The sequence below is a fragment of the Ceratotherium simum genome, chromosome 29 (assembly GCF_057802395.1).
Source record: "Ceratotherium simum simum isolate JZ-2026a chromosome 29, ASM5780239v1, whole genome shotgun sequence".
Lineage (NCBI taxonomy): Eukaryota > Metazoa > Chordata > Mammalia > Perissodactyla > Rhinocerotidae > Ceratotherium > Ceratotherium simum.
In genome coordinates this window covers 35,120,327-35,140,502 of record NC_141928.1, presented here as the reverse complement: position 1 = coordinate 35,140,502, position 20,176 = coordinate 35,120,327, and the positions used below count along the sequence as shown (strand labels likewise).

At 46.1% G+C, this 20,176-nt stretch overlaps 1 protein-coding gene across 5 annotated transcripts in view; it reads left to right on the top strand.

Moving 5' to 3' along the window:
- Nucleotides 1-13,617: 13,617 nt before the first annotated feature.
- TGFBR1 (transforming growth factor beta receptor 1) overlaps nt 13,618-20,176 on the top strand; it is a 54,094-nt gene continuing 47,535 nt past the window's right edge. For 4 of the 5 annotated variants that reach the window (XM_087419412.1, XM_087419410.1, XM_087419411.1 and 1 more), the window contains exon 1: nt 13,618-13,775. In XM_087419412.1, coding sequence (XP_087275538.1) covers nt 13,691-13,775 — 85 coding nt within the window. In that variant the 5' untranslated portion in view covers nt 13,618-13,690. Of the gene's footprint in view, nt 13,776-14,363; nt 14,471-20,176 lie in introns of those variants that run through there. The other variant, XM_087419413.1, reaches the window with a different exon arrangement.

The window sequence follows — 20,176 nt, the reverse complement described above, 5'->3', positions numbered from 1 at the left end:
ATTAAGAGTGGCATTTTTCAAACTGTGGGCTGTGACCCATTAATGAATTGTGAGGTCAATCTCCTAGTTTCAGACAAGGATTTAAAAATGTTGAAATAGAATTGAGCATTACCTGGTCAAGAAGCCAAGACTACAAAATATCAGCATGTGTTCCCAGTGGCAAAGGAGAAATATTGTTTTGTGAAAGTTTTGTTCCAGTTGTGCGTGTGTGTGTGTGTGTGTGTGTGTGTGTACTGGGTCCCAATTTAAAATGTATTTCTTACTATGGATTATGTTCCAAAAAATGTTTGCAAGCCACTGCTCAAGAGGAACTTTGCAGGAGACATTGGCTGCTTACTCACCTGCTATCTATTCTGTCTATCCCCACAGTGGGATAGCCTTGTGGTTTAGATGGGGTCTAGGAATGTCCATGACTGACCTAAACCATTACCATAACCTCAACCAGTTGCCACCATGATTGTTTCAGGGATGGGCAGAAATCCTAGGCCTAGACCAATCAGGACATGTCACTCCCTGGCCACAGTGCAGGGGACACATGACCCAGTGAGTTAGGGATCTGTCTGTTAGAGAATCCAACTAAATCCTTTGATGGACCTGGAAACCTTACAAATAAACGCTTCGGAGATGCCCAGTCTGGTCTGAAACACAAAAAGGCTATTCACTGTCCACCCCACCCCCATCCCAGGCCAGAACTTGCTGGGGAGGGAGGAGAGACCAAAAACCAAACAAATAAGACACAGGCTAATTTCCAAGTTACATCATCAATAACCTACTTATAAAAGTCATGGTTTTGTTGCCCTGAAGAGAGCTTTGTAGGAGACCACATGTCTCTCTCAAGCTCTATGTTCCCCCAAGGTGTAGTTTACATTTTGGAAGAACCTGGGCACTTAGGAGGCTGAATTCCGGGGGTAACGGGGATTTGGGTGTCATCAGCATGTCCATGCCAGGGGAGCATTTGAGGCTGTCCAGGAAGAGGCGTAAATTGAGTCAAAGTGAGAAGACCTGGGACAGACCCCGGGGAGCAATAATGTCTGGGGATGGACAGAGGAAAAAGCAGTAAGAGAGGAGACTGGTCCTGTTGCATCGTGGCGGACACAGACAGGAGCACTAGTCCCTACCGCCCTCTCTGGCAGCCTGCCAAGACCTGGTCCACATTCGCCTGCCAGACTCCCAGGACTTTTGTGATGTAGATCTGGGTAGTGGGAGAAGTGGAGGGAGAAAAAGCTAACTGGATATACGTTAGAATGGCTAGAGGGCCTCTCAGAAGGAAGGAAGAGGATGAGGTGGCACAGGCCACATTTAAGAGATTTCAATGTAATCCTTCTGGCACCATTAAAATTATTCTTTTCAGTAAAAACTTATATGACCTTTTCTTGTGTTTTGGGGAAGTCAAACCATTGTTCCTTTTGATGAAACATTACGATGAGGGGGCTAGGAGGTGGCCCAGTTATATTGGGGTTACAATACCACAATAGGTAATTAACTGTATGCAGCCATCTCCCTCACTAAACTGTGAGCTCCTAGAAGGAAAAAAAGAGCTAGGCGGAGAGGAGGTGACCTCCTCATGTTGGAGGGAGGAAAGAAGAACAGTTGAGTGGAAAGATCTCATGCTGTAGTCTTGCCCCTCCCCTCCAAGGGCACCTGCCCTCCTCCCTCAACCCTGCCCATGAGGGCTGGGAGAGAGAAAGCAGTGCCTCCAGGGAGCCTGACCCCACACTGGCTTTTGTTGGAATTGGGAGGAAGGAACTCACCTCAGAATAATATGGACTCATGCCTAAATGGAATTCTCAAATAGAGTTCTGGAGCAGAACCTTCCAGAAGCTGAGACACACAGATTCTATAAGCTTGGTGGACTTATGGCATTTTCTTCTTTCATTTCTCTTAGCTTCATAGTTAAATTCCTTTGGAAAATATCTAAATGTCTCAACTATCTTACTGGAAATAAGGAAGGAGTTTGGTTACATTTTGGAGCCTGCAGGAGGAGTCAAGAACTGTGCTCTGAGGGCTGGGTGTGACGACTCAGGGGGCAGAGCTGGTGATGCTGGCATGGTCTGCCTCTACCTGAGCAGTGCTCTGAGATCTCTCCTAAACATGTGTCCTCACCTTCATTTTTGATTGATGTGAGATGCTTCCCAGAACCTGGCTCCTGCAGCCTCGTGCCTCATCCGCTCAGCTCAGCTCAGCTGTGGAGCCATGAAGACACTAGGACTCTTCAAGAAACAGCCCTGCCTTCCCTTTTTCTCAGAACTCAGAAGGCAGCTGGGGCTCTGGGCCTCTCTGCTCTCTCCTGGAAGCGCCACGTGACTTTGTTCTGATGGGTTCCTGCGTGGGAAACAGCACTTGCCCTGGGTGCGATTAGCCCACAGAACCTCCCTCCTGGCTCTTGTTTGGACCAGCAAGTTCAGTCCAGCTGACTGTTGGTGCTGACTGGGGATAGGGAGCCTCGACCCTCTTAGAAGTCAAAGTCCAGGGAGCATGTGTGGGGGTCAAAAACACAGGGGTCAGGAGGGCCTCGAGGCCAGGTGAAGGGGGATGGGTTTTGAGCTGGAGCCCTGAGATTTAGGATGCTGAACGGCTGAGGCCTGGGGGCCTGGTGGTGGGAGGAGGGTGGTAATCCTTCCTTCCCATTGGGAACACTCCCTTTTCCCCTCAGGGATGAGGGCAGAGGCCTGCGATCAATAGCTGTCATCTTTGTCTGAGCAGCATCACTTCTGGCCACAGGAGCCTGGTGATATAGTTCCTTTGAGAAATGACTTTCTCCCCAATCACCGGGTCTGGGGGCGGTGCCAAACATGGTGCCCTATCTGTCCTGATCTCCACCATAGGAGAGGGCAGATGGCCGAGGGCTAGCCAATCACAGTGCCCCGGGACCCTGGCTTCGGCGACTGATACACGGCAGAGATTTGCCACATAAGGCGGTCCTGTACCCCACACTCCTGGCCTTGGAAATGGGGGGAAGGATGCAGTTTTGTTGTTGTAGTCGTTACAATGTTGGGGAGCACTTCTGGCATTTAGTGGCCAGGGGTGCCAAACATCGGCAACGCCCTGGACAGTGCCCTGTAACAAAGAATTGTCCTCCTCAAAAGGCCAGTGGCTTCTCTGTTGAGAAACCCCAACCAAAGGATGGGCGCCTGACCCCAGCGGGGCCAATCAGAGTCTATCCCCAGGATTTTAAGAATGTCTGGCACAGGCCGGCCCCGTGGCTTAGCGGTTGAGTGCACGTGCTCCACTGCTGGCGGCCCGGGTTCGGATCCTGGGCATGCACCGACGCACCGCTTCTCCAGCCATGCTGAGGCTGCGTCCCACGTACAGCAACTAGAAGGATGTGCAGCTATGACATACAACTATCTACTGGGGCTTTGGGGGAAAAAATAAATAAATAAAAATAAAAAAAAAAAAAGAATGTCTGGCAGGAGAAGGTCTAGGCCATCCCTCTACCCCTAACACATGCGAGAAGATGTCTGAAGGAAAGCACAGGCCTGCAGAGAGAAGGCTGAGATGGGAGATGGAGACAGAGACACAAGAGAGTCATGACTTCATCTGCCCCTGTCCTTTTCTGTTGTGGCTGCCAGTTTCCTCTTTTTCTTTTTCTTTTTGTTGCTTAAGATCTTTTGAGTTGGGTTTCTTTCTCTTGTAATTCAAAGCATCTCGACCACCCTGAGGCTTCAGGAGGCAATGTTCCTCCTCCCTGGCCGCTCATACAGGGGATCCAGATTTTGAAATCAGCTTGAACTCTCCCGTATTCTTCCCAAACATCCCTTTATACTTTCTACAAATAAGGAAAGAGGTCCAGAGATGGGTCACACAGCAGATTAGTGACAGAGACCGGACTAGAAGAGAGGTCTCCTGCCTCAGAGCTCAGAAGGAACAGCCTACTCTCATTTCATGAAATCAACTGTAAGCTCCTCTCATTGGAGAGGGGGTGCCTTATGTCCTTAGTGTGCCATTTGGCACTTGGGGCGATATTGAGATACACAAAGGGGAGGTTCACGTCCTCTGGGAACTCTCAAGCTGGTCTGGGCCACCATGGCTTCCTAGATCCTGCTGGTTTAACTTAAAAAGTGGGATATTCAGATGAACTGGGAGCACAGGACACCCAAACTAAAGGGCAGAGGATTTCAAGCCTGCTAAGGCTCACTCTCCTTCTTCCTAGTTTTTTCAGTTTGGGTAGTATAACACCTCTCTAGGATCTCCCATGTCCTCCTCAAAAGACCATCAGGAGACAGTTGGCATCTGTCTCTGGCCCAGAGAATTTTTAGAGGCTCCTTGTGGCCAGGACACTATAATTAGATGAACATGAGATCCTTCGCCCTTCCCCTGTAGGTAGGAAGGACTTATGCAAGGCTGGTGCTTGCCTCACTTAGGCAAGTGGAGGCTGCACTGGCGGCGATGGGGAATCTGCTTGCCTCTAAGAGCTACCCTTCACCAGGAGCGGATGGAGACCTGATCCTCTGCAATGTCCGTGATCCACCCTGCCCCCCACCTTCCCATTCTCCACCTCCCTGCCCATTACACAGACAAACTGAAAAGTCACTGGCAGTGTTTTCTTGTAGTAAAATACAGTTTTAATTGTTGTAGGTATCGAAGGAAATTCAAACAAAAGCTACTGGCAATACAGCACATGAGAAATACGGCTTCTGGTGTTATCTTCACTTCTCCAACTGTGAGAATATGCTCACAGGCTGTCTCTCCTCCTCCCTCTCAAGCTGATTTCTCCACATGCTTGGGTTACTTTAGAAAATTTTTTTTACTATTTTCGAATATTTCGTTTTGTTTGTTTTCACTTCAACTTTTGTTATGAATGGCCGACTTTAAACACACCAGGGACTCAGGATTTATCCTCTACCGTTTCTGCTTTGGAGGAATTTCTCGAGGTTTCTTAATTTATGATCAATTTTTCAAATGTCTCGTGGATACTGGAAAACAGAAGTGGATTCTGCTTTTTGTGCACGTGAATCTGTGTGTGAGAGTGTGCGTATGTGTGTGAGAATGAGTGTATGTGTGTGCATCCTTAATCTTGGTAGTCATCCTTGCTTGTTTTTAGACTGCTTGATCTGCCAAAGAGATCTGGATTAAGCTCTCCCCAGGGTGGCTGTGTTTCTGTTGAATTCTCTCATCAAATGTGGATGCTGTTGTTTTGGATGGAGAACTCTAAATCTGCATGTGAACGTGTGTGTGCGCGCACGCGCGCATGTGTGTGTATAAAATTAAACTTGTACAGGTCTCCTACAAACAGGCCACATGGGCGTGCGCTCCATATCTTCTGCGCTTTTTTTTTCCCTTTGTGCTTTTCCAGAACATGTGATTAAAGGGAAATTTGAGCCAAGGAGAAGGGGGAGTGAGTGAGTGGCAGCCTATTGAAAACTCTCAATTTGTCTTGACCACAAGGGAATCTTCCTGGCTGCCCAGGGGAAAAGCAAGGCTCCCCTGCGACGAGGCGACTGGGTAGGGCAGACCAGCCCGGAGGAACGGTACAGGACCTTAACGAGGCACTGAGTCTAGTCGGGCAGGCGGCAACCAAGGGAAGAGTGACAGATGACATGCAGGCAGTCAGCCTTGGAGAGTGTAACGAGGAGCAAGATGTTTCAACAGACAAAGAGCAGTGGTGGGTACTTGAAAAGCAGAGACAGCCACTTTAGGAGCTTTGTGTGGAGCAAACACTCCTCCACTGGGCTCAGTTTGGGCCAGAGGTTCCAGTCTTGGAAGGGGGAATGATAAAAGGGACTGGGATCAGGCGGAGGAATTGTGGACAACACAGGGGACCAGTGCAGCAGCCTAGATGCGGGAACAAGGCAGAACCTAGTTGTCAGCCCCCCGGAGGCTGAGTCCCAGAGAGGGAGGCTGGGACTGCTTAACATCCAGCTGTCTGAGGGCAAGACTGGCGCAGACAGAGCCACAGTCTGCAGCTGGGGGACTGCTTCTTGGGATCAGAGAGAATCTGCCCAACCTTGCTAGCCCTCAACCCTAACTCACAGGGTCCAGGAAGTCAGTGTTACTTTTTAGCTCTAGGATGAGGTAAGGAGGGTGGTGAAGGCCAGAGGATGTGTTTCCGGGGAAACGGGGAAAGCAGTGGGGAGAGCTTAATCACCTCTATCTGACTTTGCAGATCAAGCAGTCAAAAATAAAGATGAACTGCCAGGGTTAAATATACACACACATACACATACACTCACAAATTCACATGCACAAAAGAATCCGCTTCTGTCTTCCAGTCTCCGTGGGACATTTATAAAATTAATCAAAAAATAATTAATAAATTCCCCAAAGCAGAGAAAGCATTTATTCGTAGGACAAATTCTTTATCCATAGTGTGTTTAAAATCAGACATTCATAATACAAGTCTAAGCAAAAACAAAACAATACAAAACACAAAACAAAACATTTTCTTAGAGTAATCCAAGCATTTGGGGAAATCAGCTTGACAGAGGCGAGTGGGCATAGACAGCCTGTGAGCATATTTTTAAAGTTTGAGAAGCAGCAGAGACAATGCCAGAAGCTGAATCTCTCTGGTACTTGATTGGCAAAATAGCTTTTGCTCGAATCCCCTTTGATACCTGTAACAGTTACAGCTGTATTGTGCTGCAACAGAAAACCCGATGGTGATTTGTAAGATGTCTGTGTAATGGAGGAGATTAGGTTGTAGGAGTTTCATTCCTGATGACTGGTGGATTGACCCTCTCAGGTAAAAAAGCCAAAATGCAGGGGAAATATATCTTCCTAGGTGCATTTATGAGCTGGCAAGAGAGTAAGAGATTCTCAGACCAAAACACCTCGTGAACAGAGGAACTCAGCGGGGGAACTGGAGCACTACAGCCAGCTGTTGCTCAGAGGACATTTATTGAACCACGTGCACTTGCGCGTGTGTTACCTGGCCTCACAGAGTACAGGGAATCACAAAGTACAAAGATCAGGGTCATCCACGGCCCCCGACACCTCCCCATAAAGAGGAGACCCCTTGGGGTCTACACCCTCAGTGTAGTAGTAACTGCATCTACTTACTAACCACGATCAACCTACCGACCTACTACCTACTAACCCCATCAACCACCAGGGGGTTGTAAGAACTTGGGTGCTGAGCAAAAAAGGAAGAAGAATGTCATTGCCAAGAATCTGGAAACACAAGCCATCCCTCATGTAGTTTGAAGCCCAAATTCATATTTCCTGTGTGTTCTAAACAGTAAATAAATTAAAAAAAATCCAAAACAGCTCAAGCCAATAATTTAAGTTGGAGTAGTCTGTGACTGGTGGTGGTACAGATTGCAAGGACAAGTGCAAATCTTCCATAGAGGAACCTACTTTCATCTCAGAGCTGAAAGAATTTCCACAACTAAAATCTCAAGGAAAATGCACAGCTTTCGATAAAAAGTAACTATACTTATACAGAGGCACTATAAATGAGAAACAACAGACAGCAGAAATAGACCCACAAGAATTCAAATGCTGGAATGATCATATACAAACAGACTATGGAATAACTATGATTGCTATGTTATTGTTTAAAGAAGACCAAATTGAAAAAACATACATTGGAAACAAGGAACTATAAAGGGAGACCAAGCAGATTTGAAAAAGATCCAAATACAACTGCTGGAAATGAAAAATGAAGCAATTGAAATTAAAACTTAAGGAAACAAGAAACAATTAGAAAATGAAATTTAAAAATTAATTCCATTTCCAATAACATAAAAATTTACCTAGAAATAAATTTAACGAATGTTATGAAAGCCTCCTACCTATAAAAACTACAAAACATCGTTGAGAGAAATTAGAGACCTGAATAGACAGAGAAGTATACCATGCTCATGGATTAGAATAATTAATATTGTAAAGATGTCAATTCTCCCAAAACTGATTTAAAGATTTAATGCAATTTCAATAAAAATTCTAGCAGGCTTTTTGGGGATATTGACAAACTATCTGTATATTTACTTGGAACCGTAAAGATCTTAGAAGGGACAAAACAATGTTGAAGAAAAAGGACAACATTGGATAGCTGACTGCATGATTTTAAGACTTAAAGTGCAGTAATCACGACAGTGATATTGGCATTAAGATAGACAAATAGACCAAAGTAAAAGAACAGAGAATCCAGAAATAAACCCACAAATATACAGTCAAATGATTTTTGACAAAGGTACCAATGTAGTTCAATGGGAAAAGAAAAGTTTTTTCCACAAATCATGCTGGATCAATTGAATGTCAGTATGGAAAAAATTGAACCTTGATTCATTACATCTTACACAAGAATTAATTCGAGATGGCTTAAAGATTTAAATGTGAAAGCTAAAACTATAAAGCCAGTAGAAGAACATGTAGGAGAATATCTTTGTGACTGACAGCAGGCAAATATTTTCTAGACAGAGCACAAAAAGAACTAATTATTAAATAAAAAAATTTAAAACTACTGCTCTTTGAAAATAACATTGAGAAAATAACAGTCAGAGCAAAAATATTTAACAAATACACATCTGACAAAGGACCCATATCCAGGTTATATAGATAACTCCTTAATAAATCATTAATAAATCATTAATAAAAGATTTGGACAAAAGACTTAGACACGTCACAAAAAATGATACGCAAATGAATAACACACCCAGATGCTCCACATTTCTTTTGAGTTAAGGAGATCGTGATCAGTGCTCAAGGAGCCCTCAGCTGCTAGAATTTGCAAGGCAGAGCTCTGGAGAGGAAGGAGCTATGCAGAGAGTTCTAGAAATATGCACAGGGGCCATTTGAGTCTTTAGCTGAATACTAATTGATGCCCACATAGACTGAAACCCCACTAGGCCTGCAAGAACAGCTCGGGAGGAAAGAAAAATGACTGAGAAGCTATTTTTATTTATTATTTATAACTTTTATTTAAAAAATATTTTTAGGGGCCGGCCCTGTGGCTTAGTGGTTAAGTGTGCGCACTCCGCTGCTGGCGGCCCAGGTTCGGATCCTGGGCGCGCACTGCCGCACCGCTTCTCCGGCCATGCTGAGGCCGTGTCCCACATACAGCAACTAGAAGGATGTGCAACTATGACATACAACTATCTACTGGGGCTTTGGGGAAAAAAATAAATAAATAAAATTTAAAAAAATAAATAAAAAATATTTTTATTTCTAAAAAAATAAAGTCTATTGAAAAAACAAAGCAGAGAGAAAAGACAGATTACCTACAAAGGAGAAATAGACTAATCTCTGATTTCACATGAACAGCGATGGAAGCCAGAGACAGTGGAATGACGTCTCCAATTGTCGAGAGAAAATAATGATCAACTTAGAACTCTATAGCCAGTGAAAACACTGTCCAAAAATAAGGATTAAACATAGACGTTTCAGTCAAGCAAAAACTAAGATTGTTTGCCGCTAGCCAACTCTCGCTAAGGAAAATTCAAAAGGATATCCTTCAGGCAGAATGAAAGTGATTTCAGATGGAAAGTCTCAAGGTAAAAAGAAATGAAGATCAGAAAAAATGGTAAAAAGGGTTTCAAAAACGGCCACACGTATTCATTCGTCTCTTGGGATCCACGCCCCTTTGCAAGGTGATTTTGTAGCTCTTTTTATCAAGAGATGGAGTCTGTTTCCCCACTCCTTGAAACTGAGCTCAGCCCAGTTCATGCCCAGACCACTGGGATGTGGCGAAATGATGTTGTGCCAGCTGTAAACGTGCACTCATTATCCTGGACCCCTGAACTGTCGTGTTAACACGCCCAGGCAAGCCTGCTTCAGCATGAAAAACCCCGTAGAGGAGCTGATCCAGACCATTACAGATCTGTTCAACTCCCAGTTGACCTGCCAGCTGACAGCAGACTCATGTGAGCTCGGCTGAGGTCAGCGTCAATTGGCCCAGACCAGAAAAACTGCCCAGCCTACCCACAGTCTCATGAGGAACACATGGTTATTATTCTAACCACTAAGTTTTCAGGTGATTTGTTATTCCATTAGGAGCACCAAGAGCTAGCAATAGACAATAATGGTATAAATCAATAATATCTTGTGGGTTAAAAAATAAGATAGAAATAAAATACACAACAATGATAGCATATGACTAGAATTGAAGTGATTTAAGGTTAAAAAAAAAAACAGAAGAGGAAGATGTTTATTTTTCTCATATAGTAAGGACTCCAGGGTAAGCATTTTAGAGCTAGTGCAGTTGCTCAAGGACTTTATCAAGGACCCAGACTCTTTCCACTTTTCTCTCTACTATTCCTAGTTATAGCCAACATCCTTATGTTCACAAGATGGCTGCTGCACCTCCAGGCAATGCAACTGTGTTCCAGGCAGAAAGAAGGTGAAAATGTGATGAGTCTGTCTCTTCTTTACAGGGAAAACAATATCTTTCCCACAAGCTCTACCCGGTAAACTTCTGCTTGTATTTCACTGGCCAGAACTCTGTCACGTAGCCATATCTAGGTGCCAGGAGCCTGGGAAATTGAGATTTTTAGCTAGGTGAACTGCTTTCCTAAAGGAAATGAGGATTCTGTTATAAAGTGAATGTAGAAACGGGTATAGATTAGGCAACCAGCAGTCTTTGCTCTCTGTTTGGGAGAAAACATCTTACTTAAGGGAATAATCCAAAAGGAAAAGCAGACAATGTACTCAGTATAAAGATTGAGAGGTAGCATCATGTAGGGGACAAGGTCCTGGAGTTCGTCTGCTAGTCCTGGCTCTGCAGCTGACTTGCTGGGGGACTGATCCTCAGTTTCTTCTCCTTTAAATCAAAATGTTAGAATAACAAACCTGTAACTCTTTTTGAGAGCCTATAGAGACCGTGAAGGGAATTAACATTTATGATAGAGTCTTCATGTGCTATATAGGTCATTTAGACCTTACAACAAATCCATGAGTCAGTGTCATTATCCCATTTCACACCAGGAGATGTGAAACCTCAGACAGATCAAGCAGTGTGTACAGATCCCACAACCCGTAAATGGCAGAGTTGGAATTCCAACTAGGGTCTGAAGGCTTCCAAAGCCAGAGGCTTCTTTCCATCATCCACAGTTTCTCAAAAGGTGAAATAAGTGCGTGCATTTTTATTTATTGAATTTTAAGGGCATACTTTCTAAACCAGTGTCTTTCAAAGTGTGGCCTGGTGACACGTGCAACAGAATCACCCGGGGTGTGTATTACAAATGCAGACTCCTGGACCTCCTTCAGATGAACGGAAGCAGCCTCTCTAGGGCTGACACCCTGGAATCTGTATTTTTAAAAGCTCCCCAGGTAATCTGGAGACATTTTAAATTTTGAGAACCATGATTTTAAACTTATAATTTATTATTCCATTCTAAGGTAGTTTATTCATGGATCCGTGGCTCATGGAAATTTCCTCCAAATATTAGGAAAATAAAATTTAAAAATAGCCTCTTTCTCCTTCCTGTTCCTCAGCGTCCTAAGGAACACTCCATTGCATGGAAAATGTTAAGGAACTGGAAGTGTGTCATAGAAGATATCCTAACGCTGATTAACTGAGGCTCTGCACGGCAAAGGCTTGGATTAGCATGAACACGCATGCTGATTAGAATCATACAGAGCTGGAAGGGGATGGGCAAAGGAAATGGCATTAACTAAATATTTACTATATTCCAGACACATTACGTCATTTAAGGGGCCTAAGACGTGTGATTCAACCCCTTTCATTTATAAACGGGGTAGGTACCATTATATTTCTGTTTTAGAGATGAAGAACCTTGTAATGAGAGAACAGTCACTTGTCCGAGATGAATCATTCATTCATTCATACAATATACATCTCTTGAGCTCTTATGCAAGACGCTGAGAATAGAGCAGCAAAAAAAGCAGTCTTGAGACCTCAGGTGTCACAAGGCCCTGAATGACCCACCAAGTAAGTCTCCACTGAAGAAACTGGAACAGAGAGAACAGACTGGGACTGGAGCCGGCCAGCAGCAGTCTCTCCTGGTTTGGTCAGCCTTCTGCGGCGGGCGAGAGGAAAACTTGCTGCTGTTGTCTCCAGCAGCCCTGGAGAGCAGGCTGTGACCTGGGTTTTAGCAGTAGCTGCATCCCTGGGGAGGTGGTTCAGTGTATACCAGGCCCTCACCTCTCCAGAGGGGCAGGTGAGGGGTCTGGAGGGAGGGCCTAGAAGTAGAACTTGAAAGCGGGATGTGGAACCCCCAAATCTCATCATATCCTCTCACTAACCTTGGGAGATAGATATTATTTCCATTTTATAGATGAAAGAATGCAGGCTCAGAAAGGCCAACTGACTTGCTTAACTGTCCCAGCCCGGAGGGGAATAGGGCAGGTCTCAGATCCCAGCTCCACGCCGCATCCTGTCGCTTTGCAGCTCAGAAGGGAGGTCTTCACAGGCAGGTAACAGGCTCACGGGGTCGCGCGAAAGTAATTGACAAAGCGATGCTAAGGGCTGGTTCCGATCCCTGCTCCCAAGGTTTATTTCATTCCAAGTTCAAATCACACAGAAAATAAAATTTTCTCCTTAAAAGGTTCTGTGGAAAAATGTTCTGTGTTCTCTGTAGCAGCCTCCTTGGCTGTGTTTGCGTCTGAAGAGAGGACTAGTCTGACAGGAAGAATTACAAATCTGGAGCTCATTTTGGCGTCCCGGGGGGAAGGTGGGTGGAGCGTCTCACAGTCAAGTAGGAGTTCAGAATGAAAACGTAGCCGAGGTTATTTGGGTTTCCAGCGACACCGCAGAATTATTGTGCAGGCGTGTCAGAGGCAGCTCAAAGTAATGACTGCTCCTCTCCGCCCCGGGGGTGCTGCGTGCTAAGAAGGGGAATCCCCCTCCTTTGGGGGCGGGGGGGGGGACCTTCCCTTTCCCACCTGGATCAGGGAGGGGTAAGAGGGAAGGAGTGTGGTTTGGAGCGCCGTTCTGGGTCTGCTCTGAGTTCCGGAGGGAGGCGGGAGGCTATTCGGGGGTATGTCTGAGTTTAGGATGTGAGGTCTGAGGCTGGGACCTGAGGCCAGGATTTGAGGACTTTCTGGGCCTGGAATTTGGGGGGCGGGGAGCCCAGGTTGGGGCTAGACGCTGACAGTGGGAGGAAACAGGAGACTGAGTCGTCTAGGAAGGGCAACGAGGAAGAATCTTGGGGGGGATGTTGAAAGTTAAGGCGTGGATCTGGGGAGCGGAAGTTGAAGTCTGCCGGCGGTACTGCGGGTCTGGGTGAATGGGGATGGGTGGTGCAGGGCTGTGAATGGGGGCCGGGGCGGCGCTGGGTCAGTCCCAGATCTTAGGCGCCTAGAGGAGGCTAGAAGAAAAGAGCGTCGAGCCGCCACAGCCCTTTTCCGAAAGCGCCTCACACACGCCCAGACACACCCATCGTCCCGACCTTCCTCCGGGACTGGAAGGTCGCAGGGCAGGGGCTCCCTAGACCCCGGCCCCACCCAGCCTGCTCCCAGCCGCCAGCGGCTCCGGCCGGGGCCGGGGTCTGGCGGCACGGTGCCCCGGGAGCGTGGGGGCGTGGCCAGCGGCCGGGCGCCTGCGGCCCCGGATTGGCTGCCCGGCGGGCCCGCGGGCGGGGCTCCGGGCTGGGGCCCGCGCGGCCGCTCGCAGACGGCCGGGGGGCGTGGCCGGCGGGAGCCCGGCAGCCAATGGCCGCGCGGCCCCGGAGCAGTTACAAAGGGCCGGAGCGAGGCCGCCGCGGCGGCGGGGGAGGTGGGGCGAGGCGAGGCTTGCTGAGGCGAGGCGGCGGCCGGGCCGGGCCGGGCCACAGGCGGTGGCGGGGGTATCATGGAGGCGGCGGCCGCTGCTCCGCGTCCCCGGCTGCTCCTCCTCGTGCTGGCGGCGGCGGCGGCGCTGGTCCCGCGGGCGGCGGGTGAGCGGCGGCGCGGCGGGCGGCGGGGCGCGCGGGCCGGGCCGGGCCTCTGGCTCGCTCCTTCCCTTTCTCAAACATGGCGCGGGGCCGGGGGCGCAGGTGGTGGCGCCGGGGCCGGCGCTGGGCTGTCCCGGGCGGGGCGGGGGCGTGTGTCCGCGCGGGTGGCCGTGCCCGGCAGCCGCGGCCGCCCCCGCTCCCGGGGAGGTGCGTCGGGCGGGGCGGTCCGAGTCGGGGGCTGCCCTCTGAGGGGCGGTGGGCGCGCGCCGAGGGCCGGGGGTGTGAGGCTGGTGGGGCCCGGGGCTGCTCCCCGCGCCCCCGGGGTACCCCACCCGAGCGGCGGGTGCGAGGCGCCCGGGCGGGGTCGGGGTCGGAGCCTCCAGGCTTCCCCGCGCGGCGGGCGGGGGCGACGTGTGGTGGAGCCCCGGGGTCAGCGGGGCCGCCCTGGCCTTCGGCGCCGGCCCGACCCCGCCGAGGGGGCTGCCCCTCGGGCCGGGCGCGGCTCCGGGAGGGCAACTGCGGAGCTTCGTGTGAGGAGGAGCAGGAGGCACGAAGATGTGCGGAGGGGCTCTCCTTTCGGGCGTCTGGAGGGGTTGAAGTGGATCCGGGAACCAGAAGGGTGCAGATTGTTTTCGTAGTAGAAACTTGAACGTTTGCTCACTCTGCGAGGTTTGGAGTATTTGAATGGGAACGACTCTGTGAGTTGATCAAACGCTTTTATTTCCTCGAAGGAACGTCGCTAGTGATGTTCCCTTTCTTGAGTGACAGTAGTTTGAATCAGTCGTCTGTGTAGCTGGTTTTCAAGGGAAAATGTTTGCTCCGTTTTCCGGAATATTAAATCAGGATGGGGTACGTGGTCATCACCTACCGTCGTGCAAGGAGGAGCTAAAAACTTTGTTCGCATCCAAACTAAGATAGTCGAAACTAAAATAATAGAGCCTTAGCGTTGGAAACTAAAATACAGTGAAAATACGTTTCTGTTTCTGAAATTGAATACCAGATATTTTAAAAAGCAAAAACAAAAAACTCAAGACTGAGGGTGCCAATTATTACTAACAGCTACTGTCTGTTAAGAGCTTACTATGATGTAGATGCATAAAGTACACCGAAGTACATTATCTAATCCTCACAACTAAGCCCTCAGGGCTAGTGGCATTTGCCCCATTTTATAGATGAGAAAACTGAGGCAGGGGAGAAGTTAAGTATTCAATTACTAAGAGCTGGAGTTAGGGTTTGCACCCAGGGTTCAGTATTCCAAAACCTGTACAAGCTTAGTATATACACCTAACCGTCCTGCATAGCCCATTTTTCTTTTTCAGTCCTGTAATGAGCAGTTGATCTTTATTATTCACATTTAGATTTTGCTCTTGCAATTTGAAAATCAGGTTGGCTTCTTTCTGATTCCTAGTGCATTCTTGGAGTCCCTTCACACTGGGCCTGCATTAGAGGAAACAATGGATTTTGGACATTGGCCTAAGGAGGCGGGCAAGATGAATATGTGGACAGCAGGGAGAATCAATATAGTTATGAGTCAAGCATACATAACATTTCCACACCACCATTAACTCAAATAGTGTAGTTCACTCTTTTCCACCTAGCCTAGCACACAGTGTTCAGGTATTCAAATAACAGTATTCCCCTTAGTTGATGGACAGATTGCTGAGTCCGCGCCCTGGAGGAGCTTACACACTGCACTGGCATGCATGCAACACAAAGCTGATCCAGGTGCTGTTGCTTTTGTCTGGACTACCTCAGCTGGTCTGCCTGGCCTCGTTTTAAGAGCTTGCAGTTGTTCCTTGTTGTCTGGGTTATCAGTTTTTTATTTCTCTGCCCAGCTTCTGCTCTCTCCCATACAGATTTCTCTAGGAACATGGGTTCCCTGTTCCTGGTACACAGTTTAGTCCCACTACATCTATGTATATAACCCATGTGAGAATGCTGTTTGCTTCCTTTCTACCATTTCATAACTTTTTTCTTTGAACACTTGCCTAAAACTCAACTCTTCTTTATATTAATGCCTCTTGAATGTCTCCTCTTTGTATGCAGCCATCACTTTAGGCTGCCTGTTATCCCTCAAATCTAGTTGCTTCCAGTGTTTCTCTCATCTAGGCTTTTCTATAGGCTACTGCTAATCTTCCTCAGCCATCCCATAAAGGGTTTACAAGATTTCCCATTTGTATTCAGCAGTTAGAGCAGCGCTTGAAGCTTATGATTAGGGCCATCTCTGAGTATCCCGCCAGAGCTCACTTCTCACTACTGCAAGCCCTCAATTCCAGCGATTTCTGTCTTCCCTCTGACTCCTGACTTGGCAGCCTTTCACTGTATACTTAATTTTGCCGCTTCTGGGAGTATGAGGAGAGAACTCGATCCTGACTTCCTATACTGGTTTAGTTCCTGAACTTTCCATTTCCTTGAGCTGTATAGCACTTACAGTTTGTGCTGTCCATTTCTGCTGTCTTGCACTGTTACTTAACTATACTCTTGAACATGTGATAGGTACCGAGAGGGCAAGAGTCATGTCTTTTATTTCCTTTATGCTCTCAGAACCTAGCACTGTGGTTTATATTCTGTTCCACTTAAATGCTTGTTCATTAAGTGAATTGCATTTGACTGAGTATTCCTTTAGTATTTATACTGTTATATGTACAGTTCATGTGATATTAATTGATAATTCTGTATATAGAATCAGGAAAAGTCATATGACGTGGTGAAAGAAGCAGTTGGTTATTAGCTTTGGTTATGAGTCCCAGCTTCGCCTCTAGTTGTGCAGAAAATGGGGACGATACCTGCGTTTCCTAATTCATGAGAGCATGAAGATCAAATGAGAAAGTCATCTTGGAGTTTGAGGTTGCTATTTGTATGGGTAATAATAGGTGGGGCTGATGTTCACCCAGCAATTCCACTGGGCCACGTGTGTTTTGATTGGCCAGACATCCTTTCTGATTGGTTGGTACCATTGTGGTGCCAGTTGTTAACTATTTTTAATATCACCCCTGCAGAGAGGCCTCAGTATTCAAAGAGGGAAGTGATTAATCTAGGCTGAAATGGTTGGGGGAGGCTTCCTGGACACTTTAGGACTTAAACTGACTTTGAAGGGTGGCTGGAATTCAGATGGGCAGAAAGGGGGATTTGATGAGTGTTAAGCTCTCTCTTTGTAAGCCGTGTCCCCTAACTGTTCCGGGGCCTACTCCAGGGCAGGAACCAAAGCTCTTATTGACTGTCTGGCAAGTTCCTCTTTCGAGTTACTCCTTATTCTATACTGTGGAGTTTGGATGTATTAACCACTATTATTTTTTTTTCTCAATTCTAAAAACTATAATATGTGACTGGAAACAAAACAGAAAGGTAATCTAAGTGGGATGAGTGAGGGAGAATAATATTATGGGATGTCCACCAGGGCTAGGCGTTCTAATGCTGCAAGTTGTAAGTCACTTCAGTTTACAGATGGGAAACACGACTCAAGAGAGGTTAGGTGAATTTGTCAGGGTCAGGCAGAACTAAGACAGGAACTTTGATTTTGACTCCAAATCTTGTGCCCTATATGGCACTTTAAAAGGGGGGAGGAACAGGGTTAATGGAGTGACTTACCTAAGTGAAGTCATCTTGAATTTCACAGAACTTAAGAAAAGTGACTTCTGAAGGTGAGAGGGAGAGGGAATGATTATAGGTTATTAAGTTCTTAAGAGAAGGTCTGTATCTTTTTTATATTGCTGGTAAATGGACCCAGTTTAGTGCTTGGACCAGGCTTAGTGCTTATTGATTGAGAAAAGTAGGCTTCTAGTAGTTTGGAAGATGGTGAAACAGTTTTGGGTTTAATTAAAATGGGGTGTAATTGCAAGGTCTTGCAGTACACGGTAGGTTTAGAGTTTTAGATGATCTACTTTGTTGAAATTAAATGGGTAACTGATATGATCAAAATAATCAAGAGGGAGATAAATCGTGTTCCTTTGGGGAGGGTCGCTCAAGTGGAGAAGACCTTTCTTGAAAGGTTCTTCTAGGCCTGGTTGAAACGGGTATCTGAACTCAACACCATTCTTGTAGTACCGTTGTGTTGCATCAGATATGTTCGAGTCTAATGAAGTGGGTTTTGAAAATGCCGTTATCCTATGGATGGCCCTTTTGATGTGAGAACATGTCTCCTCAAACCAGAGTGCACTGCACATCGACAGACCACGGTGTGCCTTTTGCTGTTCTTTCTTGATTGTGGCTTACATAATGCTAGTTCACTGAACAGATGGCTGTGGTTTGATATCATGTGATTGGGTCACATCTTCTCTTCCTGCTTCTGCAATTGAGGACAGATGCTGGCAGGTTTCTCAGGGATTTTCATGCTTTATTTCATAGAACTGGCTCTAGAAAACTTTTGAAATCTTCTCAAAATTTATGGTCTGTCTTGACTTCCCCTAACTCCAATGCTACGGATAGTATTTAGTATTCTTAACTGAATTTTCTCAATATCAAATCCAAGCACTCTGTATAAACATTAAGATTTGCTGCTGCTCTGACTTAGATCCAGTTTTAACTGTACAGTTTTGGCCCGGATAATGCAGGTAGGTTTCTTATGGTTACCCTTTTTTGATATGAACTTATGATTGGTTGATTGGTAGGTTTTTTGCCTTAGACAAACACTGACTCAAACACTAGTGGAGTTAAGTCTGATTGGTTTTATGGGTCCAATTTCATAGATCAGATCTGGCCTTTTGTAAAGCTGCTCCATCGTCTTGGTGATCTGAGAGCAGTACACATTATAAAGAATGATTTCTAACTTTTTTTTGAAAAAATTATGACTTGCAGGGTAAACACATAGGTGCTTTGACATTTCTTGAAGGTTCTGCGGTCCTTACACTGTTTTATCAGCCTGAAAGGAACATATTATAAGAATGTACTGGGGATTCTACCTGCCTTGTCTCATTTAATTCTCATAACCAACCCTGGATGGTAGTTGTATAATAGTACAAAAGCTTCTTTCTTATGTACCAGTGAATTTCCAAAAAACTCTTTAAGTCCATTTGTTCCCAGGTCTAGGTGACCAGTTCTCAGGAGATAACTCTAGATTTTGATGACATAGGTTCTAACCCAGGATTCTTTTCAGCTCTTTTAAACATTATCCAAAGATGTTAATATTTTGTCTTTCATTTTTTAATTATAAATACATTTATAAAAGGAAGACACTGCTTCAGATGGAACAGATATCTGTAGACTAGCGGTAATCCAACCACTGAGACTCAAATGCTCGTGCATTACCATTAACTCCATCTGTCTGGGTAGGCACAGTTGACAGGATTTTGCTCAGACTGGAACTTAGCTGTATCTATGAAAGTTTGTAAATAGAAGAGCTTCTTGTTCCCACTTTACAGACTAGGAAACCGAGGTCATGATGTCAACGAATGGTGGAGCCTGCATTTGAGCATTCCAGAGTGTGCTCTCTTTCCTGTATGTTGTGATGCTTTCATATACAGTAAATATCTTGTTGTGGTCACTTCTTCAGGAAGGTTTTCTTTTTTTTTTTTAAAACCATGAGAATTTGCTTTAGCTTGTCTTAATTACAGTTTGCCTCTTTGCAACTGCAAGTTACTCATGCTTGCAGCAGTCAAAGACGACCTTATATTTTTAGGTAATTTGAATGTCTCCAATGAGTCTAATTATAGTTGATCATTCACTATTTGTATTAATTTATGTATATTCATAGCAAACTCCTTGCATCTCAAAGTAGCATAAACACAGGCCTGAAAATAACTAAAAATTTGAATTAGAGAAAAGAAAAAAGGTATCACTGTCCATCATTAACATTTTGGCTCATTCTACCCCACATACATTTTTTTTTAGTCTAATAAAACCCTTCTGTCTCTTCCAGTAGTTTACCAAAGCTAATAAAAGTGTTTTTAAGTTGGCAAAGGGCTTCAGCTTATAGGAGAAATAGCTCATGTAATCTTAGTCGGCACATATTTAGTAATGATCAACACAATGGGAAATATAGAAAAAGGCAGACTTGCTCTTAAGAAATATGATACTGGGGGGGCCGGCGCAAGTGGTTGAGTGCACGCGCCCCGCTGCGGCGGCCCGGGGTTCGCCGGTTAGGATCCCGGGCGCGCACCGATGCACTGCTTGGCAAACCATGCTGTGACGGACGGCATCCTGTATAAAGTGGAGGAAGATGGGCACGGATGTTAGCCCAGGGCCAGTCTTCCTCAGCAAAAAAAAAGAGGAGGGTTGGCAGATGTTAGCACAGGGCTGATCTCCTCACAAAGAAAAAAAAAGAAAGAAATATGATACTGGGGAAATATGATGAATACAGATTCCATAATAGCAACCACAGGGACTACTTATAGAGATGGTAGGACTTGATCTCTGTGCCTTGCAGGATGGATAAGGTTTAGAGTGGATGAGGGGCGGAGGGAAAGCAC